General features: G+C 38.0%; 1 protein-coding gene and 1 pseudogene across 1 annotated transcript; both read right to left on the reverse strand.

The window, feature by feature from the left end:
* Window positions 1-11738: 11738 nt before the first annotated feature.
* LOC121762240 lies at window positions 11739-12579 on the reverse strand (annotated as a pseudogene).
* A 1257-nt stretch (window positions 12580-13836) lies between these two features.
* On the reverse strand, window positions 13837-15189 carry LOC121760098 (probable carbohydrate esterase At4g34215). Its single transcript, XM_042155706.1, has 2 exons — window positions 14385-15189; window positions 13837-14209 (listed from the first exon to the last, which is right to left on the reverse strand). The coding sequence occupies exons 1-2, from the start codon at window positions 14964-14966 to the stop codon at window positions 13937-13939; spliced, it is 855 nt and encodes a 284-aa protein (XP_042011640.1). The 5' UTR covers window positions 14967-15189; the 3' UTR covers window positions 13837-13936.
* Between the last annotated feature and the right edge of the window lie 11760 nt (window positions 15190-26949).

The raw sequence follows: 26949 nt of genomic DNA on the forward strand, positions 1-26949 counted from the left end.
TTTTGTGAATCGCCTACACAAGTTTTGTCTGTGCATGATTCTTGGATATGTAAGATTGAATAAAATATTATACTATACGTGTTTTATTTCAATATTTTTTAGGTGTATGCTTTGTGTGCGCATTAAATGGTGGTGTTAATTATAGTGCTTATCTAATCACAAAAAAATTATTTGCAGACAGTTTGGTATATATTTTCCAACCTGGATCTTTTATTTTTGTGATATTATTATGGTAAGAGATAAAATAGCCCAAACTTTTAACATTAGTGCAAATAATTGTAATATTGCTTGTTATTATATGAATCTCTAGATCGATTGGAATAATAACCTCAAAGAGTTATATTTTTTTCGGTAGAGATGCATTATATTTCTAGCTTTCTTAAGTTGCTAGCTCTGCTAATTCATCAACGCAATGAATTAAAAATATTAACACGATTATATTAAAATGTACTTGTATTAACATTTTAAATATTAATGTCAACACAGTATATTAAAATATCAACTAAATTTATGTTATATATTTTAAAGTTAGAGTTAACAACTTAAGAAAGTTAGTACGAACTATACATGGATGTCCAAATTCGACTAAATATTTAATTTGGTTAAGTATGATTGCTTAGATTATGGAGCCAACTAAATAATGGACCATTGATCTTAAAAGTAGCGTGAATGGCGGTGGGAGCATTTATACATGAACAACATTTATATGAATAATATATTCATTAAAGTAAGTTCATTTTCCGCTGAATCTGACTGTTTGTGGAGTTGATATATCTTTGTGGACTGTGGGTTGTATATAAAATGAATTATTATTAAGCAACGTGACACTTTGTTTGTATTATTACATCATTTTCCTCTATTGTGTTCAACTTTAAGCTGGCAAAGTTGGCTTGTCAAAATTATTGATCGCCTATTTTTAATTTCCCTTTAATGAAAGTGATCGATTTCCCTTATTATTTGTGGACTATGTGTGAGCAAATACATGGGTGACGGGCACTTAATTTTTGGATTTTATCAAATTTGGAAATACAAGATGTTGGGTTGCGATGCCGCTGATCTCACACACGTAATCGAGAAAATAAAGCACGCAAACGATATAACGTGGTTCGGTGATAAACCACCTACGTCCACGGAGAAGATGACCGGAATCTTATTGATGAACTCTTTACAATTACAATGAACTCACACTCACACTCTACCGCTCACAACCGCTCGCTATCTTGAGAATTAATCTCTCTGGGTGTGTGTGTATATGGTGTAATTCTGCTACTTCACTACTGAGCTCTATCGAGCTATTTATACAAGATGCAATCAAGAAATAAAATCCAACTAACTCTATTTCCCAAAGTTAGTTATAACCGCTACTCGGCTCAAAACCGAACTCCCTTCTCGGCTCAAAACCGAACTCCCTTCTCGGCTCAAAACCGAACTCCCTTCTCGGCTAAAAAACCGAACTCCCTTTCTCGGCTAGCTCAAAGCCGAGCTTCATTTCTTGATCTCTTCTTTGAGCTGCAGAGGCTCCACCACTCGATCAAATCAGTAGTTTTTTTTTTTTTTTTTTTTTAATTTTTTTAATTTTAAAGGAGGATCGACGATGGTTCCCCATCTACCCTCCGATGTGACTCGGACCCCCGACCTAACAGTTGGAGGTGAAGCGTCTTACCCCGTAGGTGCGCTTCGTTGTCATTCTGGGCCCACAGGCCCAAGGAGAAATTAATCCCCAAATCTGCACTTCCTAGGATTCGAACCTGCGACCTCCTAGGAAGTGAAAGCTCCCTGATATCAACTCCCAAGCCACTAGAGCAGCTTGGTTGGATACTCGATCAAATCAGTAGTTTGCATGGACACACTTTCACAAATCTCCACCTTGTCCTTGCAAAACTCCATCAATATCTAGATTCCCTTCTCAATCCTGTTCCATACTTCAACATTCCACAATTTCCACCAACTTCAAGCAATGCTTGAACTTCAAAGTTGGCAGTGACTTGGTTAACATGTCTGAGGCATTTTCTTCAGTGGGAACCTTCACCACATTGATCTTCCCACTCTGAATTTCGTCTCTGATGAAGTGCCTCCTTACATCGATATGTTTAGATCTCTCATGGAACATTTGGTGCTTGGCTAAGCATATGGCTGAATTGCTGTCACAATTAATCATTACTGCTCCCAGCTCTATCCCCAGATCTTGTAAGATTCCTTGTAGCCATTTTCCCTCCTTTGCGGCCTCTGTTAGTGCAATATATTCTGCCTCAGTTGTGGACAATGCGACCACCGGTTGTAGATTCGACTTCCAACTAATGGCTGTACCAAACAAAGTGAATATGTAGCCGCTTTGGGACTTCCTATTATCCAAGTTGGCCGCATAATCAGAATCACAGTAGCCTACAAGAATCTCATCTTTCTCAGACCATGCTTTTCCACCAAATCTCAAACCAATCATAACAGATCCTCCCAAATATTTCAAGATCCATTTCAGAGCCATCCAGTGTTCTCTACCCGGATCAGCCATGTACCTGCTAGCCACGCTTATAGCATGAGCCACATCCGGCCTTGTACATATCATCAAGTACATTATGCTTCCCACTATATTCGCATATGGTATCGCACTCATTTCCCTTCTGATTTCATCGGTTTTAGGCGCCTGTTCTTTGCTCAACTTAAAATGGCCTGCTAATGGAGTAGAGACTGCCTTTGCATTTGTCACCTGATATTTCCTTATCACTTTCTTGATGTACTCAGCTTGCACAAGCCTCAGTTCCTTCTTCTTCCTATTTCTGACAATGTCCATGCCTAGGATTCGTTTTGCCTCCCCAAGATCCTTCATCTCAAACTTTTGTTTAAGCTCATCTTTTACAATCTGCAATTCACTCAAGCTTGATCCAGCTAGTAGAATAGCATCTACATACAGTAACAGGTAGGCTATTATCAAATCTCCACTTCTCTTGACATATACACAGCTATCAAAGCTGGATCTCTCAAACTCCATCAGCTCCATTTGCTCATGGAACTTCTTGTTCCACTGCCTACTGCTCTGCTTGAGCCCGTATAGGCTTTTCTTAAGTAAGCAAACCTTCTTTTCTTCTCCAGGCCTTTCAAAACCCTTAGGCTGCATCATATAGATCGTCTCCTCTAGATCCCCATGTAAAAAAGCTGTTTTTACATCGAGTTGATGCAGCTCCCAATCAAAATGAGCTGTCAAGGCCAATAAGATCCGAATGGAGGTGTGTTTTACCACTGGAGAGAACACCTCAGTGTAGTCAATACCTTCTACTTGTGTGAATCCTCTAGCTACCAACCTTGCCTTAAAACGTATGCTTTCAACTTCCCCAACTTCAACCTTCTTCTTAAATAGCCACTTGCAACTTATGAGTTTCTGAGTCCCTGGGTCATTCACCAAAATCCAAGTCCCATTTCTCAACAAGGACTCTATTTCTTCTTCCATGGCTCTGATCCACTTCTGACTTTCCTTGCAATTTATGGCTTCTTCATAGGTTGAAGGCTCTGAGAACATGAGCACCTCTGCTACACAAAGAGCAAAGAAGCTCATATCATAATCTGAAAACCTGCTGGGCAAGCCTGCATTCCTCCTTGGATTTCTTCTGTTTCCTTGATTTGATGGATCTCCACCTCTTGTGTTTTCATCTGACTGAGAACTGGAAGCTCCACCTTCTTCTTGGTGTTCAGAGATTTCAACATCCTCATCAGCATCAGACCAAGCAGATTTCTCATCAAACTCAAACTCTTGTATGCTAGAGCTACTGTCACCACCAGGGGGTGCTCTACTTTTCTTGAATGGCATTTCTCCTTCATCGAACACTACATCTCTACTCACAATGATATTCTGACCCCCTTCATCCATATTCCATAACCTATACCCCTTCACTCCATCTTGGTATCCCAACATCACACATTTTCTTGCTCTTGGTTCCAACTTATTCTGCTTGATATGTGCATAAGTCGCACACCCAAAAATCTTCAAGCCTGAGTAGTCTCCCAAAGTTCCATACCATCTCTGATCAGGAGTCTCATTAGAAATTGATGAAGAGGGGCATTTGTTAATCAGATCAGCTGCAGTAGAAACAGCCTCTGCCCAAAATTTCTTTGGCATTCCAGAGTAGAACAACATGCATCTCACTCTTTCTAGCAACGTCCTGTTCATCCTCTCTGCCAGCCCGTTCTGTTGAGGGTTCCTTGGCACGGTCCTATGCCTTCTTATCCCTTTCATTTTACAGAAGCTATCAAACTCAGTAGATAAGAACTCCATCCCATTATCAGTTCTTAAGTACTTCAGCACTGACCCTTTCTCATTTTCATATCTAGTATGCCATTCTCTAAACCTCTCAAATGCTTGAGACTTCTCTTTGAGGATGTAAACCCATACCTTTCTTGAATAGTCATCTATAATAGATATGAAATACTTACCTCCACCTATGGATTCTGCTGGAGAAGGCCCCCATAAGTCACTGTGAGCATATACAAAGGGAGCTGTTGTAGTGTGCTTTCCACCAGAGAATGGTAGCCTTTTTGCCTTTCCAAGAATACAAGACTCACATTTGTTGAGCCTCTCTGATGTCCCCAGCCTCATTACACCCAGCTTAGCAAGCTCCTTGATGCCTTTTTCCCCCACATGCCCAAGTCTAGCATGCCACAGATCCAGGCTCTCTGACTGAGTAACATTTGCTGCATTGATCACGGTTTCACCCACCAAGTAATACAGGCTATTCTTTCTTTTGGCCTCCATGACTATTCTGGGACCCTTTGTCACCCTGAGCACTCCGTTACTGGACTCAAACCTGTAGCCCTTGGACTCCAGCAGCCCTAAAGAAATCAAGTTTCTCTTGATCTGAGGTATGAACCTCACTTCTGTGAGAGTTTTTACACTACCATCACTCACCTTCAGCTTGATTTCTCCAATCCCTCTAACATCACATGCCTGATCATTCCCCAACATTACTGATCCTGTGTGTGCTGTCAACTTTTGAAACCAGGATCTGTGGGAGCATATATGAAAGGAGCAACCCGAGTCCATGATCCAACATTCTTCAATTCTTGCCCCTGAGAGTATATTCAAGGCCTCATTGGCCTCCACTTCCTGAGCAAGATCTGCAGTATTTGAACCTGCATTAATCGCTTGTTCTTGCTTCCTTTTCCAAGCAAAACATGCCTTCTTCAAGTGACCCGGCTTTCTGCAATAGTAGCAGCTTCTAGTCTCCCTCTCTCCCTCAGCCTTATCTTTGTTTTGTTTCTTCTTGTTGAAAACTTTCTTGTTCTGACCCTTCTTCAAGAAAAGACTCTCAGCCACTGGATCATTTTGTCTAGTAGAAGTGGAATAATCATTCTTCTGCGATTCCTTCATTTTCAGAGCAGAATGAATTTCTTCATATGTAACCTTGGACTCTCTTCCAAGTAACACCGCATCCTTGAAGTGTTCAAAACTCTTAGGAAGCGAATTCAGCAGCATCAAGGCTTTATCTTCATCCTTGATCATTTCATCGATATTTTCCAAATCATCTACACACTTACCAAATTCTTCAAGTTGCTCTGTAATTCCTCTCGCATCTGAGAATCTGAATGCAAGGAGCTTCTGCTTCAGGTGTAAACGATTTGTAATGGACTTGGTCATGTACAATGACTCAAGTTTTGTCCATACTCCCGCAGCTGTCTCCTCTTTGGAGACTTCCCTCAGAACCCTATCTGACAAATTCAAGATTAGGGTGCTGTAGGCTCTATACTGCATATCCTGAAGCTTTCCTTTCTCTTTTTCATCGACCTCCGCTTCTTTCTCGGCATCGACTTCATTCTTCAAGATATTTCATAGGCCCTGCTGCATCAAGATGGCCTTTATCTTCAACCTCCACAGCCCAAAGTCATTTTTCCCGGTGAACTTCTCCACCTCAAACTTAGCTGTAGACATTTCTCAAACAGACGGTGGGCAATCGCCAAGATCAGCTCAAGTACCGGAATTCTTGGACCCTAACTATCCCAGAAAGCAATCAAGAACTCCTTTGGGAAATTCCCACAGACGGCGCCACCTGTTGGGTTGCGATGCCGCTGATCTCACACACGTAATCGAGAAAATAAAGCACGCAAACGATATAACGTGGTTCGGTGATAAACCACCTACGTCCACGGAGAAGATGACCGGAATCTTATTGATGAACTCTTAACAATTACAATGAACTCACACTCACACTCTACCGCTCACAACCGCTCGCTATCTTGAGAATTAATCTCTCTGGGTGTGTGTGTATATGGTGTAATTCTGCTACTTCACTACTGAGCTCTATCGAGCTATTTATACAAGATGCAATCAAGAAATAAAATCCAACTAACTCTATTTCCCAAAGTTAGTTATAACCGCTACTCGGCTCAAAACCGAACTCCCTTCTCGGCTCAAAACCGAACTCCCTTCTCGGCTCAAAACCGAACTCCCTTCTCGGCTCAAAAACCGAACTCCCTTTCTCGGCTAGCTCAAAGCCGAGCTTCATTTCTTGATCTCTTCTTTGAGCTGCAGAGGCTCCACCACTCGATCAAATCAGTAGTTTGCATGGACACACTTTCACACAAGAAAATTGGAATTAGGTTAGAGGTGGATTAAGATCGGACTAAAATTGGAATTAAGATTCACCTAACAAAAATCACATAAATTCAAGAAAATTAGAAGAGGTGGGAGTGAGAGGTTGGGAGACAGTATCTTCTGCTTAAGGGTTTAGATGCTTTTGTTGGCTCTTTTGGTCATTGGTCGAATAGACTTTAGTATTTTTTTTCAAACCAAATAATTAAATGTAAGAAAAGACACTCATCCACTATTTTATTTTATTCTATTCTATTCAATAATATGGAGTGGGTTGCTGTTAATAATTCCTCCATTTTGAGACATATTTGACCATGTCAAGGCTAATGTGGTCTACCTCTTTTTTTCTTCTTCACCTTTTCTTTTATTATTTTTATATCTTACCTTTTATTATGAGAATTTGTCTTTTCCTAATGCTACGTGTTAGTTAGGCCATCCACAACGCTGTTCCTATACCGTTCCTTAAACCACTATTTGAGGGCCCCACTGTACTTTTTTACTCCATTCCTTAACTAAGGAACGGAACCTGCAACCCTCCGTTCCTTAACCGTTCCTTAAATTACTATTCATTCAATTTCATTTTTTTTATTTCCAACCCAATTCAATTTAAATAAACACACTTTATTAAAAAAACAAACACACTTTATTAAAAAACACACAACATTAAAAAAAATTACAACTTAAACTTAAAAAAATAAAAAGCACACAATTAAAATCCTAAAAAAATAAAAAGCACACAATAAAAATCCTAAAAAAATAAAAGTACACAATTTTAATAATTTCATCCGCCAAAATTTGCCCAAATGTGCTCAATTAGATCCTGTTGGAGTTGGGTGTGGGCACTAGAGTCGCGTGTCCTTGCACGAATAGATAACCGTTCTTGTATAGACGGATGCGCTCCACTTCGAGGCGGACTACTTGCGGTTGAGCTTCCGGGGGATTCGTCGTCAAACCAATTTCCCGCCTCGGGTCCTTCGTCTTGGACAATCATGTTGTGCAAGATTATGCACGTATACATGATGTCGACCATGTTTTCCATGAACCACGTACGAGCCGGGGCTTTGATGATGTTGAAGCGCGCTTGGAGAACCCCGAACGCCCTCTCCACATCCTTGCGAGCAGCCTCCTGCTTCTGCGCAAAAAGAGCCTGCTTTGGGTTCGCAGACCCACTGCACGTCTTCACGAAGGTAGGCCACTTCGGGTAGATGCCATCGGCGAGATAGTACCTCATTTTATAAAGCCGGTTGTTGGCGACGAAGTTGATGGCCGGCGCTTTACCATCCAAAACTTCGGTCAAGAGGTCGGACTGGTGGAGCACGTTTACGTCGTTGTTCGACCCGGGGACCCCGAAGTACGCGTGCCAGATCCAAAGTCGGTAGTCGGCAACGGCCTCGAGTATAACGGTTGGGTGGGTGCCTTTGTGGCCGCTCGTGTAGGACCCCTTCCATGCCACCGGGCAATTCTTCCATTGCCAGTGCATGCAATCGACGCTGCCGAGCATCCCGGGGAATCCGTGCACTGTTTCGTGAAGGTCGAGCAGGAACTGACAATCGGCCGAGCTTGGCCTCCGGAGAAATTCGTCGCTGAAGGCTGCCCGAACGCCTTTGCAGAATTTGAGCAAGCACATTCGCCCAGTGCTGTCTCCGATGTGGAGGTATTCGTCGAACATGTCGGCCGTTTGTCCCGTCGCAAGCTGGCGGAATGCTGCAGTACATTTCTGCAGCGTCGTGTGGCTGGGACGGCCGACCGCTTCGAACCCTTCCTGAAAGAACTCTTCCCTGGTTGCCAAAGTATTCGCGATGTGGAGAAATAGCGGTTTCCCCATGCGGAAACGGCGACGGAAGTACGTATCTCCCCAAATCAGGTTATCGCAGAAGTAGTCGCGTACTAACCTTGCGGCGGCTTCCTCCCGGTTACGATGGATGTACGTACGGGAGCGTCGTTGGGGCGGCGCGGCTTCTTCCGCCTCCCGTCGTCGATCTTCTTCAAGTGATTGTTCCAATATTTGACGCATTTGTTCATAAGGATCCATTAGTTTGATTAAATTTGAGAGAAGGAAAATAGAGTTGATTTGAGATGAAAATTGGGGTGGAAATAGAGAGAAATAGATGTGTGTTTGTGATTGAAATGAGTATGAAATAGGAGTATTTATAGAGTAAATAAATAAAATAAAATAAAATAAAATAAAAAAACGGATATAAAAAAACGGTCTCATTACCGTTGCAAAAAAAAAATTTTATTAAATTCAAATTTAAAAAAAATGAATTATTGCGTCATCGGACGAAGCCCACTCGCGGGGCAGCGAGTGGGCTTCACGCGTCGAATGGGAGGCCGTCACGTCGCCTCGGCGCGTGGCGGAACGTTCCGTTCCGCGTTCCTCCGGAACGGAACGCGGCACGGCATAGGAATGGCGACGGCACGGAACGGCGACGGAACGCACCCCGCAACGCGTGCCGCCGCGGAACCGTTCCGCCGGAACGGCATAGGAACCGCAACGGCACAGTGTTGCGGATGCCCTTATCGATCTTTAGGAGAAATGATGTTTACTCTACTGTCTACGTCTACTTAGCCGAATAGATATGCAATCGCAACGGCGAAGCCAGAATTTTTTTGACGTGGAATCCAAATCACTGTTATTCATTCGATGTCGTTGATGTTGGAACTTCAATTAACAAAATAAAAAACTGACTAAGATTGGTACGGTAGTTGGCCTTTTATAGCCAAATAAAATCAAACTAATCTCTAAACCTATATCTATCTACTATTTAAATAATAAACTATTCCCTAAGGCTATCTGTAAATGGAAAATAGCTAAACAAAAGCGCAAAATATGCTCAAAATTTTGATCAATCATGCCACTTTTTATAAAAGGAAAATTATATTTATTAATTTTTGACTTTTTTATTGATTATCTTATAATCCCAAATTAAAGAAAATCATGCGTCACAACTCGCATCAATTACTATTATAATTTTGATATAGTTCTTAATTATCTTTTAATCCCAAATTTAAGGATAATTACGTATCACATCAATAAATTCAAACCCTCATAGCATGTCGAAAATTTACCAGAAGACCATAAAAAATATCACAAAATTATAATACAATTAATCATTTTATAATTGCGATTTTCTTATTACTAATTTGACCAATTTTTTCGGATTTTCCCTAATTTAAATATCCAATTCGAAAATTCTTTATTGGCCCATGCCCATATTTTGTTTTGCACTTATTATATTATGGGCTCAACTCCAAATTGTTGCATGTTGGGCCCGGCCCGGAAAGTTACCCACCAGTCTTACTCAGACTCAGAAATGCTGTAGATTTTTTATTTACATATTTTTCTTTTCTATTATATTTTAAAAAAAACCCTTGACAGGGTTTAGGGAGACCCATAACCTAATATCAAAATGTAATGTTCTAAAAGCATGATATTAGCCCAAAAGTGACTAAGATCTAAACCAGAACATGAAGATGCAAAGTAGAGGTCCCATAAGCCGGGATCCTCCATTCTATCAAGTGGAAAGAAGATGACTAAATATACTGAAGGGAGAAATGAAAAAGGACCAAAATCAACCACCAGAAGAGTTAGATCAACCCACATCTCTACGTCAAAAACTGAAGTTAGGATATCCCAGTTGGTCCATCCTAACTAGCGCCTTCAGGTACCGAGCCGCAAAGATTAGATCAAAATATGTAAGGGCAGAGGTATGGACCCCCTACCTGCCAGAAAATCAGCAGCCCAGTTTCCCTCTCTGTAGATGTGTGAGAATCAAACGTGCCGTTGAGCTGCCATGCTCCGGATCAAAGCCATACGGCGAAGACAATAATATAATTAACATAGTAATTATTCAATAAGTAATTCATTTAAATTACTGCTTCCTGCTAATAGTGTCACCGACGGCTTCACTGACAGCTGGCAGTTTCTCAGCCACTTTAGCGGCCGCTCCGCCGTTGTTGTCGTCGTGAACGAGATGAGTCACCGCCACCTTCTCCGGCCGTGGCTCCTCCTCTCCCGCCGGCTTCCGGTAATCGACGGTCTCCACTTTTCTCTCCACCACTCCCTCATCGTTAACTCTTTCATTACCCTAAACATGTGAAAAACCATAAATTACACACACACTAATGTAAATTTTAAATTTTTTTAAAAAAAAGAAAAATAACACAGAAACTTACCTTAGTAGTAGTATCCATGAGATGAGTCTTCGACTTAAATTTTACTATGTAACTAGGATTTAATCTAAGAATTTAGATGCCTCAATTCATTGAATATATATGTGCAAAGTTGTAGTGCTTTAATTAAGGTGAGGAAATTTGTAGTTTGGACACGTAATAGGATGAGTCATGTTTGTTACGTAGAGACTTCTAGAAATAAGCATTCTTATTTTGTCTTTTTGTGAAGCTAAACTTTCATTAAATTATTATTAAAAGGTCCAAGTGGCGATTGCCTAATTAAAGTTTCAATATACATACCTTTTCTCGATATTAATAATAGATATAAAGTTATAAAAGAACTAGCTCCCATATTTGATCGAGCAAACGGCAATATTGTGGATTATATAAGTTTTAGTTTTTATAAAATGGGGTTAGGTTGAAAGGATAAAATTAATCTCACACCAATTCAATATTGACTGCTAATTTTAGATCAATTCAATCTTTAATACGAAACATGCTTCATCGATTTTCATACACTTCAATCCATCACTATCTATGGAAGTTTTTGTTGTTGTAATCTGCGACGAAGCCAGAAATTTTACATTGGGAGTCTAAAACAATGTTTATAGTTATGAGATATTTTTCGGTATTGTTACCGGTGTCGCCAAAAGTAGTTGCGGAATGTGAGTAGGAATAGCGAGACATAAAGACGATTACCATAGAAATAATTAGAGGATTAGTTATAGAAACTAGTGATATATGCGATGACAGTCAATTAAAAGCATATTAACGTCTTATTGATTGTAGCTTAAATTTAGTATTTTATCATATTGGAGATCATAAAACTTAGGACTCAAATCCAAGCGTGACATAAGGTATGAGTTATGTTAGTGTATTGATATGATGAACATGTTTTATTGCAAAAATTCAACGTATACATCATATGCATCACGTTCAATTACATATATTGTTCCAAACCATCCATGGACGAGGCGAGCGGCTCGATTGACTAAAATTGGAGGAAGGCGTCGGCCAACATCTGGCCAAGCTTGATCGCCCCCGCAGTCGAGAGATGCACGTTGTCGAATATGAGCTCAAGCCCCTTCGAATCCACTTGCTTCAAATTGGCAACTTTGATCGCTTGCTGATTTTCTCTCATTTCTTCTACGAACTTACCATCGCCAGATGTCACTAATACCTACAACGTTAACAACATAAAAAAGTTTAAGACTCCCTCTGTCCGCCATTAAACGTTAACAATTACAATTATTTTATTGTACCTGAACAACAGGCAATGTGGGCATTTGCAAATCAGCACGCACGTCAGCAATAAACTTTTCGAAATTGGCCTTGTACGACTCAGTATCTTGCAAAAACTTCGTGTCGGATTCGCCTTGGTACCATAGGAGAGCCCGGAGAGCCCCTCCGTCCTTGAGGGCGGCCTAGGTCCGATCGATCATATCGTTGTACAACTTCATCCCTTTCTCCCACTCCTCAATTTTGGTTCCTCCAATTGCGCATGGGACCAAACCAATCACTCCGATGGTGGGGTCCTTTGCCAGCAACGGGTTGGCAAAGGACATCCCTGGCCCAATGCCAGAGACCTTATGGTCAATGTCCACGTGGAGAGGGTCGTGGGCCACCTCTCACGCAAGCTTGCCATTGAGCCGTAGGATCTTCGGGCTGGGCTGGCACTCTGCAGGGACCTTTTGGTCCCACGCGCCGTTTATAAGGCCGCCTCGTCCGGCCATGTTGCTTTGTCCGGCCAATATGAATATGTTTTGGGGTTGGTCAAGGCATCTCAAAAATGTTGAGCAACACAAAATGGTTAACCAACCAATGGGATTCATATTTTGGTCGGAACAAAATGCAACAAAAATTGAGAAAAGAGGCTTAAGTTTGGAGGTTTATTTTTTGGCCTCTTTTTCACAATGCACGGATGGTTTGAAATCAGAAATAATTGGAATACTTCTTTATTATTTAGAGAGTGGTTTGCGAATTATATTTCAATCTCGTATTTTAGTGGTTTCAACACGTGACACATGTATTTCGCTGCGTATTAAATATTCCATAAATTTTAATACTACTAACAGTAGGATATAGGAGCAGTGAAAGGTATGGATTATTCACCTTAATTTCTCTAAGTATATTGAGCACAAAGTGATGAACGCTTTAGTTGAGCCAAAATATAAGTCTGTGATTTTAATTTGATTTAGTTGCTTAAGCCTCCGTTAATTAAAATATATATTGCTTACATACTGGATTAGTCTAACAATACTTTTTATTTTACATCAAATTCTGGCGAATAGAGTTGTTGGCCTTACGAAATTTGGACTATGTCAAATTCCAAAGAAAAATAAAAGTCTCGTGTATTGTTTTTATTAAAATAATAGAATTAATTAACAACCAAAATTTGGAAATAGTTTATATATTTACAAGCAATTAAACTTATTTTATTGTAGCACAATAAGATTTTCCAAATTCTAAAGTATATTTCTCCCTGTGTTTACTTTACAAGTTATAGTTTTATTGATAGTAATTTGTGTTTTATTTTTTATTCAAAATAACATTGCCCATATGTTTCCAGCCAACCCCGACAATTCCCAGACATCTGTGATGTACAAAGTTTGTCATTTTATAGTAATAAATAAATATCTACAATGGAAATCATTATTCAAGTTGACCAATTTTGAATCTAGGAATTATTGAGCTGAGTTCATTAAATATATAGTAAGACTATGAAAATATAAGACAGAATATAAATCCAATTAACAAAATTCGACCTGAATCGAAGAATTGATTTGATGATATTGAACTACTAATAATGGAGTGTAGCTTTGCTCATCTGTCAAGGCTTCTCATTCTTTCTTTCATTACACTTTAGCCCTTTAGCACATTCTTTTTGGTTTACAACTTTTATTTTACAATTTCCAAATTTAATTATATTTCCAGTTCATACTTAGACATCTAAGTTGGATTAAAGAAAATGACAACCCAACGTTTTGGCATTGTGAATTCAATACCAATTCTTGACTATAATAGTACAACCACAATTACACTGATGTGAAACTTACCCAACCACCTGCAACGCCTTAATGTCATATAGCTAAAAAAGAATTCGTATTTTATCGATATGTATGATGAAATGAAATCGAAAAACTTAAAATACAATTCAGTTTGGATATAATTAATCTTGATAAAAAATGTCTACCTAATCCATCTAAGAAAGAGGTCAAGGAAAAAATTGTTGCACCTCCGGTGAGCACCGCTGCTTTGGACTGGGAGAGGAGCCGTAATCCCGAGGAAGGCGTCGGCGAGCATATGCCCGAGCCGGACTTGGGCTCTAGTCGAGAGATGGAGCCCATCCGGCTCGAGATCCAATCCCTTGGCATCTACACATCTCAAGTTTGGGAGTTCGAGTTCGAGCTGACCTTTTCTTATCACATCCACGTAGGGTCCGGACCCCGAAGCTAGTGCCACCTACACTAATCACAAAAAGGGTACAAAATTACACTAAGTACCCATACATATAAATTTATTGAACCGAACCGAATCGAACCGAAATAAGTAAACAAAATTAAACCAATTACCCATACATATAAATTTACTAAATCGAACTCAAATAACGAGACGGGTAAATTCCCGACTATCGTACCTGGATCACCGGCAGCACCGGAGAAAGCAAATCCGACCGGAGATCGTTAAAAAGCCTCTCCAATCTCCTCTTATACAACCTAGCATCCTCGTGACTCGTGGTGTCGGACTCGCCTTGGTACCATAAAACCGCCCGAATCAGCCCTCCGCCGCCGAGCACGGCGGCCTTGGCCCGGGCCATCAACTGGCCGTAGAGGCGGCCGCCGCGCCTCCACTCGCTAATGTTGGTCCCCCCGATGGCACAGGGGACCAACCCGATGACCCCGATCCCGGGATCCCTCCGTTGCGCCAAGTGCGCGAACGGCATCCCGGGGCCGATGCCGCAGGTCTTCTCAGCGTCGATGTCCCGGTGGAGGGCCTCCCGGGCCTCCTCCCACGCGAGGGCCGCGTTGAGGCGGAGGATCATCGGGTCGGGGCGGCACTGGGGCGGCACGACGCCGTCCCACGTGTCGTTGACGACGCCGCCACGGCCGGACATGTTGCTCTGGCCGGCGAGGAGGAATATGCTCTTCGGCCCGGCGGCATTGTCGGCCGAGGCGGCAGCCGGAGAGGCTAAAAGAAGGGAGAAAATGAGGAGAAACATTGCTGGCGCGGAGGCAGAGGCAAATGCAAGAAAACAGAGCTACTTAATGTAGGAATGTTTTCAAGGGAAAGGAACATTGTTTCTTACTCATCACAATTATGCTACTTTGGCTTGTAGAATCTTTTATTAAAAATTTGCAACTTCTTCTTATTTTAGTTGAGATTTAGTGTTAATAATGGAGGGTGGTTAATTTGATTTGTGAATTAATAATACTTGTGATTTGTCATAGGTAACATGGTTTTCTCAGAGATTTGTAACAAAAGACAACGTTGTAGTAGTTCTAACATTATATTTTTATTTTTTTCAAGTTGGGAATTTTTTATAATGTAGAAATCCTAGTTTCAATACTAATTATTATAGCAAGTGGGAGTGTGAGATTATTGAGATGTAACATTCGAATGGATTATAACAATTGCACTTCTTTTAATATGAGGGCAACTTGTCATTATAAAAGTAAAAGTTTAGTAACTTTTCTATTTTCAATTGTCAAAAACAATTGTCATGACTTCTAAGTATATGAATAAATTTATGAGTTAGTTTAACAGCCGTAATGTGGCCAGCAAGCAAAATCAATAAACTTATTATTGAACCAACGGGTCGCAGCGCGGAGTTGTGGTGAAGGTCACGGGTTCAAACTCCGCCACCCGCTGGGAGACTTTCGGCCTTAATGTGCAAGCCCGGTCGAGCATGATTAGTCGGATTCCGCCAAAAGGCAGATTCGGTACACCTGTGGTTAAACAAAAAAAACCCAAAAAAATAAACTTAATATTGATTTAATAAAATTAGTTTACCTAAAATAAATTAATAATTTTATCAAAAATTGGGGAGAAAGATAAGTATGCATTTAAAAATTAAATATATTATTAAAATAATTTTGTGTGACCAATCCTATTGCTTCATAGTTTTATTGTAAAATTATTCCCCTTTAGTCAATACAGTATTTTTAAAAAACTGAATAGTGTGACTAGAAAAATTAGAATTGAACATGGTCTAATTTGAGTTGTATAAAAATTTTAAAATAAGTGGCCCACATATCTTTAGATTAAAAATATTTCAGAGAGATTAAATGCCCAATTAAGAGCTTTTCTGTTAGCAGCCCAACCCATAACGTATAATTGGGCCTGGCCTGGCTTTGCTAGTCCAAGATTGTGTGTTCTTTTACACTTAATTTTTATTCATAAGTCGGTCGTTCGGATCCTACTGTTAGCCCATGAAAACTTGAGAACTCCATAACATAAAACTGTGTTTGAATATGTCGCCGATCTCACGAAGCGGCAACTCTTTCACAATCCTTTGAGATTGAGGTTTACTTTTATTATTTGTCTGTCATCCATTACTAGCGACAACCGCCACATTGCATCTGTTATCTGATCCTAGTGATCAAGTTCTTTATTATATCCGATCACATGAATTCAATTGCATGGCTTCCATTAGTTCTCATAATGAATAGGGTAACATATATTCTTGTAAATTATGGAGTACGATGTTAAAGTATTTTATTATGGCATACTTATCCAACTATAATAGTTGTAGTTTTTAGAATCGATTTCAACTTCGAAGATATGAACTAAACGTGAGAAATATTTTTATATAATTCATGAATTGACAATCCATGGCCTTGGCATCTTATCCATGCTTTTGTCACAGTCAATTTATACCAAACTAGTGGATTCAAGTATTCAAAAAGATTTGAATCAATCCAAAAAATATAAAGGCAAACACCTCATTAACGACCCCTTGTCTTTGTTATCTTTTTCACTATTTGTGATAACTTTTTGATGAAAATGCAGCTGTTTCCAACTATATTATGTGAGACAAAAATATGTACGAGAACTCAAGTTTTTTCTTTGGTTTTGCTTTTTTCATGTAAGGTCTTCGATTGATGTTTATTAATCACAAAAATTATTTCTAGATTAAGTTTAAATTTTATAATCGTGTGTACCCAATTCTCTATTTCCAGTTATTATTTCACACAAACGAAAGGAATCTGAACACACAAATGCTCCGAGTATAATCAATACTAGTGTAAGTATCTTTTATTCATTTTGATTCGTTAGTAAAAATTTATTATACTATTTACAAGTAAAAACCATCTATATGAAGAGAAAAGTGAAATCATTTCATGAACTTCTAACATGGTATCAGAACGGTCACCGAATGTAGGTTAAAATTTATCTGGCCAACAACAATATAGTTGAGCCGAAACAAAAAAAAAACAACCGACTCATCGATATAGTTGGTGCAAAACAATTAACAACAAAAATAACCGACACATTTGTATATTTGGGTTTCGATTTTGGTTAATTTAACAAGGTCTGATCCAACCCAATCAGAAAAAAATAGTCTAATTCCTTAAGGGTTCATCTCAAAGAGTTTAAGGGAGAGCGTTGGATAGTAAAAACAACAATATCTCATATTATTATAAATAATAATTAAAATATAATTTTTAAAGTTACTAATTGATTTTAGGATAGAATTTCGTAAACTTGTACTCCATATCTTTTACTAAAATTATTGAGATAGTGGACGGAGAGTATATTTGTATAAGTTCATGCTGAAAATGAATTTTGTAACAATGGGAGTATTGAATAAAACATATTTGGGTGTTTATCAAGGTTTGATGAAATCTTTAAACTTTGATGAAAGATACATTTTGAAGTTTGATTAAACTCATGTACTATTATGGATTAAATAGTGAATTGGGATATAATATTGTACATTTAGATGGACCCTTAAAACATAATTGCAAAACGACGTTTAGCAAAAAAATATCGTTCAAAGTTCAAACTTTTCAGCCATTACCAATAAACTCTACTGCTTAAACTGTTTGTGGATTTTTGTATAGCATTTATTTCAATGACAACTACTTATTGCAAATTCCAACAAATATTTATGTCAATGTCTCATATCTTTCAATTACACATCAAAAGTCCAAGGTATCAATTGAAATATTTATTGAAATAAGTTGGATTATATATTAGTCAAAGGACTCTTGCATTTTCCCCCTATGTATGTATTTTCTAGAATAGAAGTTATTGCATCTGAAAATTAATATAGCTGCAACTGACCACATAGTACATAGGTTGGAAGTTTGTAGTTGGGACTTGGGACATTATAATTTGTTGAATTTTTTAACAAGATGATATTTATGAAAATCCTATTCAATATCGCATCCTATAAAGTAACTGAACTACTACATTTGTCCCGCATTAACTGTCACATTTATTTTTTTCACTCGTTTTGTAAAAATGATAATAAATAGTTAAAGTCAAGAAATAGTAAAATAAGAGAGAGAATAATGTAGAGAAGAGTCTTCTTTACATTATTCTCGCATTTATATTGGCTATTTTTAAATTTCTCGAATGACAGTTATAGTGGTAAAAATGTTGCACTTTAGGCTTGTAAAATTGGACTCTACTAGAATATTCCACGCAAGAAGAAAGTGGCCCATCTAATATTATTATGTGGAAGCTTAATATAACACGTTTACTCAATCTATTTATTGGGTCAAGTCAACCCATAATCTTAATCAACTTATTTGATAAGATCCCATTGACCATATACAAGGATGGATATTTGTAGAAAATAGTAACCAATCTAACTTATAGATCTTATATATCTGAATAGATTATGAGGCTCGATTTTACGTTTTTAAACCTTAATTAATTGTTTTGTTGTTAATATAAATTCATTTACAAGAAAAAAATGTTTTATCAAATTACTTATTTCTTATAGACCGGAACATTAGGGTTTGGAACATCTATAGCTAATTTATAATTTCTTCTTTTGACAAAAATTAACCATTTTAATGTCTTCTATTTTATTTTTCAGTTATTTATCATATTATCTTTACTTATTTTCATTAGACACCACATTATTTTTTATCTGTCTACCAAAATCAGTTTATTTATTTATCGTAATTCTTCCTCTGGAATAAAACGAAACTCATTTTCCACTAATAATAATTCAATCAATTTTTTCTTTTAATTTCTTTTTCACTTTTGCCAATATTGTTGAGGACGGATTCAATTAATCATACCCCGTTGAGGTTATCGCAAAAATAAAATCACTAGAATTAAGTACCAAATGCATTTGAATACACATACACTAATAAATTATATTGAGTAATTACCTAAAATTCTTGGTGGAAACGTGTGGGACTAATCTTGATTCTTGATAGTTTTTAGTTGAAACTTGATACCGGCGGTAGCTGTAAACCACAAAAAAATTAGTTTATAGTTAGGTTAGCGTATATATTAATCATAGTTAGGAGACGGATTAGACCTCCTCTTTCGGCCGTTTGTTTATTTTAATAATTCCTCTTCTCTTAAAAATAGTTTTTTTTTTTAAAAAAAATTTGGACGTCTATAAAAATATAGTCTATTTCTATGTATATATACCTTTAAGGGGTACAAACTCCAAACTTTTCAACACAATATCAACATAGTGTCAACACAGTGCAAAATTTCAAGATTTTAATGTCAACGCAGTGTCAACACAGCATCAACTGTTGACACTATGCTGATATATTCTGTTGCTAGTATTTTGACATCTGTTGACATTTTTTAACAGTCCAAATCAGAGTTTGGTGTTTGTACAATATTTAGAGTTTACATTTGATTACATTTCTACGTCTTAATATATTACACTACAATAACACTAATAAAAAACTAACAATATCAACATAAAAAATATACAAAATGGCAAATTACCGACAAAGCCAAGAAGTTTAATCAAGTTCTAACCTATCCTAGTAAGTTTAAAAAAATTAGTCCAAAAACTATATAAGTTAGTTTGGATTTATTCTCAATCATCTCATGACAAAAAATTTTGATGACATTGTCTTTGATATATTAGTCGGGAAATCATATGTGGACGTCGTCGCCGGTGACTTGAAGGATGTCGCCTATTCGTACAGAAAACACGATGTTTGATTGAAAAATATCAACAATAAATTACACCTAGGGTATTAGATTTTTTTCGTTGAGAGATAATTGAGAACGAATCCAAACTTTATGATTTTTTTTACTACCTTTTAGAATTGCAGGATGGGTCAGAATTTGACAAAACTCTATGATTTTTCAAACAATTTGCCATTGACACAAAACAAACCTACTATCTAAAACCATAAAATTAGAAAAGCAGCAAACAAACACAAGAAACAAAATCAAAAGGATATCACACTTCCTTGCATTATCAACTACATCAACCAACAAAAAGGAGCGATCTCATAACAACTCAAAATCAAAGAATAGTTTTAAAGAAAAACAACAAAACACTATATATATTTTCTTATGATAAATCAATCACTTTTATTACACTATATATATTTTCTTATGATAAATCAATCACTTTTATTAAAACTCTTGTATCATTTTCTATTTTCAAGGGACTAGGTTTTGAAAACAGTCCAATCTTAATATGTATACTATTGTCGAATCTTTTCTTTTTTAATTATGTCACGAGAATCACGCGTTTACATGATATGCTAAACAATTTTTCGGCAACACCACTTGCAATTTCTTATTTTTCAGGTAAAATAAATTGTTATAAATTCATAATCTTGTGTTTTCTGATTATCAACCAAATAATATAATCTCTTATAAAAGACAATCAATCAATTATACGAACTATCAAAAAACTAACAAAAATATTATCTCGTTATTTGATTTCCATTTTGACTTGATCCATAGACCTTCAACATGGAATTTTTATTCTAATATTTTAACATGGTATATCGATTAAAAGTGTTAAATGAGGTGTCGAAATAACTCGTTGAAATAATTCGTGTATATTATTGTTATTATAAATTAATTTGGAGAATTTTATTAGTTTTAAAAAATTATTGTAATAATCAATAGTGTGTGATATTTTTTGTTAAAATGTTTATAAGACACTGTAATTTTCACAAAAAAAATACTCCTATGCTAATAGTGTTAAATTAGGTAACTCGTTATAAGAGGCACAAGATATTTTGATCAATTCGATGGCTGGTTAATCATTGAGTCAATCACACTCGTGGATCACACACATTTTCAGAAATAATTTAATTAGGTGTCAATTTATAGCCCCAAGAGCAAAACAATTCTATTTGGTAACAATCTTATCAAAATATAATCTCGATAGAATACACTTCTTCCAGCTATACAGCCAAAATTCGAATGGTTCCAATTTATATAGATAGGCCAAAAAAGTCGTGGCCAAGTAGAATTTATTGAGAATTTGGGGATTAATGATTAGTTAAATTGTTAGATATAAGTAATGATTACTTAGATATTGAGTTATGGCCTTGTTTTTTATACAAAAAAATGCCCACTGCCGAAAACTGGTGATCGGATTAATTGTATAGAAGTAGACTATTCACTATAAAAAAACGAAATTAGTGAATAAACAAAACAAATGTTATATCTAAAATTATTGTCGAAAAAAAATTAATCCACAAACACATGAAACCATAAACAAATGAGTAACAAATATCCTTATGTTATTCGTCATCTTCGTACACTTAAATTATGGCCTTGTTGTTTGGTATGTTGACTATGGAGCATGAAAGGAAGTTAATTAATTCATGATCATGTCAACAATTTATCGAATAATCAGTCCACGACCATGGTAGCAAAAATTCTTTGGTTTGCATCACGTTTAGACTTAGATACACATCGTATTGAACTGGACAAACAATTTTTGTACTCCTTTATTTATAATTATAATTATCTATTTCTTAATATGATGGTGTAGAGAAAGCAAACCTTGTGATTTGTGAAATCAAGGAAAGAGTAAAGTTAAAAACAACTTCACAGTTAAGATTACTCAACTTGTTCTTATCCTCAAAGTCTTTAGACCAATACAGATGTTGACATGTTTGCCTCTTTTAAGGTTAGGTTTAGTTGGGAACTCTCAACTTTTGAAAATTGTGGTTCAACTTTTATCATTTGCCAACCAATGTGAAAGCAACCAATGTGAAAGGTGGAAAAAGGTCTAATATAGGATCTACTTAACAGTTATTTTGGTTGTAGGTTTAGACCTAGGGAAAGTATGCACACAATTTATAATTAAAAATTAAAAAAAGATTTGTTATATTTATTTATACTTAATCAATGTATAACTATAATATTAAAAGTCCTATTTGTTTTTGCAGTTAGTATTTATTAAGTGTGTATTTTCTACTTAACCCTTTTATTTAAATATTATACTCCCTCTGTCCACGAAAAATAGGACTATTTCATTTTTATCCTTCGTTTTGAAAAAAATGATAATAAATAGTTAAACGAGAGATAAAAATGGAATAGCCCTATTTTTCGTGGACGAAGCGAGGGAGTAGTAACTAGTTTTATCCATTAGTTATAAAGTTTAGATTAGTTCACGAAATTAAGAATCAATTGAAACTAAGTAGTTTCAGACTCCCCGTCGAAATACAAAATAAAATATCGCCATCCATCATCATAAAAGATTGAATTCTTGTATGTATATGATTGACAATCATCCACTAATAAAATAATGTGACAAATATTATAATGGAAGAAATAAATCATCACCCACCGATTTTTGAGTCATTGTTAGTGGAATGCTATTATATGCAATATATGACATTTGATGTCACTTTCTAGTATTGAATGAGCCATAAAAACTCCCATCAATTACTAACAACTGTCGAAAACCAAACAATCATTGTATGGCACATCATGAGCAACAATTAGTCTTAAATATTATGCAAATCATTGAACTCTCTGCTGTATAAATTTATAGTGTTTGGATAATACTGTTAGATTATAAATATATATTACGTTGAATAATGGAGGGAAGTTTAAATTACTACTCCATATAAGTAAAGTGGTGTTTAAAATCCCAAATAATTTGAGATTTTTATGGAATGACTTAAAAGTAAATTCGTGTGAATAGACTTAATCCAAAAAGGATAATTCAGACTAATTAATGGTCGATAGTCTCAGCAAGAACATGACTTTTTATTAATCAAATAGAGATTTATTTAACAATATCAGCAAATGAAATACTAGGAGTACTACATTAGACACATAATATGCTTTTGATTAGTCTAATTTAATCTGAAGTTATAAATCAGCGGAATAAAATAAGTTTAACATTATAAACTTGTTATTTACTTATATATATATATATCCCGGTGAAGAACTAGTAGTACTATCTAATTATGACTACTATTACTAGCAATGAAAATATATTAATATAAATAATTATACGCACATTCTTATAAGTTTAAAAAGAAATACTCCGTATATTATGAACAATAATAATATGATCAAATACTCGTACATTGTCCCAACAATTTAAAAAATTTTTATGAGAAAAATATCTAGAGATAATGAGAGATGAGGAGTTTTATTGAGATTTGGAATTAGTGGTGAGAAGAGTGCGTTATAGCTGGCCTAGACATAATTGAGAGAGAGTAGGAATTTTCGAAGCAGCGGTTTTAGGCTAGTTATAGAGCAACAAACCGACAAATCGGCTTTGGTGGGGGCCACCTAACAACCTATGACGTGGTTGGATATGGGTCATCATTGAGCTGCGAGCTTGTCGGAACTTCACTAACCTGCCTGCGTGGCACTTGCTAAAATGCGCGTCTCCTTTGTCCGGGCGCCACGTCACTAACGTTTAACATATATTGATAATATTCAATATTATCATGGCTATATGTCATGAATTTGAAGTCTAAAACTCTCATAGCCTTCTCAAAAACGACACATTTGTTGTTCGATGTAAAATCTTAATAGAAAAAATAGTGTTTTCTTTTTGTAAAAATATGTTATTTTGATTGATATCCTTTCATTGCACTTTGGACAGGGCTATCAGTTTTTGTAATAATAATAAAAATATAATAATAATAATAATAATAGTAATAATAATAATATTGCTATTGTAAAAATCATGGATTAAATATGCCCGGTCAATGGATTTTGACCAAATAATAAATGTGACGAGACATTTAATTTTGTGAAATTAAATGACATAGCGTCGATCTACATTTTACGTAGGTAAATGTAGTATATTCACTTTCTCAAATCCGATTTCCGGTGAGTGAGAAATAGTGGATTAAAGTTGGGCATAATTAGCTTTTAATTAAAGCTTGGAGATGGAGCTTAGGGAATAATTAACTAGTGTTAATTATCCCACATTGGAGGATTAACACATCTTTAATGTGTATAAATTAAGTGACTTTATGTTACTTAATAATTATAGTGGACCAAGATGGGTGAAAGAGCCCACACGCGCGCACACGCGCGCGCCGCCGCCGCCGCCCGCCCGCCCGAGCCCGAGCCCGTGCCCGTGCCCGTGCCCGTGCCCGTGCACGTGCTCGCGCTCGCGGTCGCGGTCGCGGGCCTCAGGCCCGAGCCCGATCCCGAGCCCGATCCCGATCCCGATCTTGATCTTGGACTTGGACTTGGACTTGGACTTGGACTTGGACTTAGATCTTGGCAATTGGTCTTTGGGTGGTCTTTGGGCTTGGGGCTTGGCCCAAACTATTCTTTTTGGACCACCACCGAGTCAGCAATCCAAGTGGCTTGACACGTCGTCAAGCGAGGCACAGTCACGGTTGCCACGTGAGAAATCCACACGCTCCACACACGGGTGGCACATTACAGCCACACGCCTGTAACCGACGTCGGTTACGTTTTTGCCATGATGAGCCTTCAATGGCTGGTTGACCCTGCATGGTGGTTGGCCTATAAATAGGCTAGCCATACCACTGCATTAGGACACACAATTCAAAAAGCATTCTGCATCATAAGCTCTGCCCTCTCCTCCATCCCGTTCGCCGGAGCTCTGCTGATTGCGGTGCTGCATCAGAAGAGACGTAGCCGTTTTACCTTTGGGGACGACACGCCAAACCGAGAGCACTACCGGGGCGTATCTCGTCTTGCGGGAAGAGGCCTCCTCGACTCGGCTGTCATAGCATACTGGTTTAGTTGTTTCATTTTCGTTGTAACTTCAGTTCTTTTTTTTTTGTATTCCTTCTTTTGGGTTGTATTACGCCCGGTTTTGTTATCTTGTAATCCCAGAAACCAACAATCGCAAGACGAGATAACTTGCCTTTGAAGGAATTTGGACTTCTAAACTGAACTAAAACTTTCGAAATATTAAACACCTTTGCTGGAGATGTCTACCGACTCCAACACTGCTGCTGCCACCACCACCTCCGCTATTCCCTCCACCATGGCAACCACTGGACCGGTCAACACTTCATCGGCTCCCTCGATGATGCCAACTCCCGGCTTCCCAGCTGCCTCATCCTCTGTCCCTTGGGTTTGGGACAACCCCTTCGGGGCGTCCACTGGTTCCACCTTTGGTGGTTCGGTTGGTTCCACTTTTAGTGGTTCCTTCGGATCTTTTAATGGATCGAGTGTTGGTGCCTTCGGGCTCAATACTGGTGTTGGATCTTCCGGGATCAACACGAATGTGGGGGGTACTATGCCCAACATGAACATGGGGGGCTCTATGCCCAACCAAGTTGTTGGCTCCTTCGGGGGCAACGGAATTGGTTCCTTCAATGGACCAAGTGCGGCACCTATGGCACCAAGAATGATGCCACCCGCCGAGAAGCCACCAAAGTTTGGAGGATCTGACTTCAAGCGGTGGTACCAGAAGATGTTGTTCTACTTGACAACATTGGGCGTCGCCAACTTCCTCACGGAGAACGAGCCGCCCGCACCAAGCGACCAAGAGACTAGGCTCGAAGTCATGGCAGATTATGAAGCTTGGAGGAAAGGAGATTACCTTTGTAAAAATTTCATTCTAAGTGCTTTAGATGATAGTTTGTACAATGTATACTCCAATGTAACCACATCTAAACAAATGTGGGAAAACCTAGAAAAGAAGTATAGCATAGATAATGCTGCAGGGACGGAGCAAGTTGTAGCTTCCAAATTTATGGACTACAAAATGGTCGACTCTCGACCCGTCATGGAGCAAGTCCAAGAGCTCCAAATGATCATCCACTCATTAGTGGCTGAAGGGATGACCTTGCCCGACAAATTCCTAAGGTGCACGATCATTGACAAGCTCCCTCCAAGTTGGAAGGACTTCAAGAGTTATCTCAAGCACAAGCGAAAGCAGATGACCCTTGAAGACTTGATCGTGAAGTTGCGCATTGAGGCCGACGTGCGCAAAAGTGATCAAAAGGCTAAAGGCTTTAACCCAAATGAAGCCAAAGCCAATCTGTTGGAGCGGGGCGGTCCCTCCAACAAACGCCCTCGCCCAAACCGTCCAAACGACAAAGGGAAGGGAAAGCAGCCTTCAAAGAAGTTTGAAGGCGACTGCTACAAGTGTGGCAAACCAGGCCACTTTGCTAAAGACTGCCGCAGCAAGAAGAGAAAGCCGGCTGCCCACGTCGTTGAGAAGGAGTTCAAGGACTGGGATGAGAACGACCTCATTGCAGTGGTCACTGAAGAGGTTAACCTTGTTGATAACAAGGGAGGCTGGTACATCGACACCGGCGCTACTGCTCATGTTTGCTCCGACAGGAGCAAGTTTGCCTCCTACACTGCTGTTGAAGGGAGGAAGATCAACATGGGGAATCAAGCATCGTCCGAAGTCCTCGGCGTTGGCAACGTGATTCTCATGATGACGTCTGGCCTAACTATCACTTTGAAGGATGTGCTGCATGTCCCGGACATCCGCAAGAACCTAGTGTCAGGATCAATACTAGTTAATAAAGGGTTTAAACTTGTATTTGAGTCCGATAGGTTTGTCTTGTATAAGTTTGGAAAATCCATCGGAAAAGGTTATGTAACCGATGGGCTTTTCAAGCTTAGTGTAGCAACTCGAAGTGTTGCAAAGCCATTGGCTAATAATAATAAAGCATCTACTTCCTCTTACTTGACTGAGTGTTCAAATTTGTGGCATTGTAGATTGGGACATGTAAATTCAAAAGCCATTAAAAGATTAGTAAATTTAGATTTACTAAAGGCTAATGAATTGGATATCCAAGATAAATGTGAAATTTGTCTTG

The sequence above is a fragment of the Salvia splendens genome, chromosome 13, assembly GCF_004379255.2.
Source record: "Salvia splendens isolate huo1 chromosome 13, SspV2, whole genome shotgun sequence".
NCBI classification, from domain to species: Eukaryota; Viridiplantae; Streptophyta; class Magnoliopsida; order Lamiales; family Lamiaceae; genus Salvia; species Salvia splendens.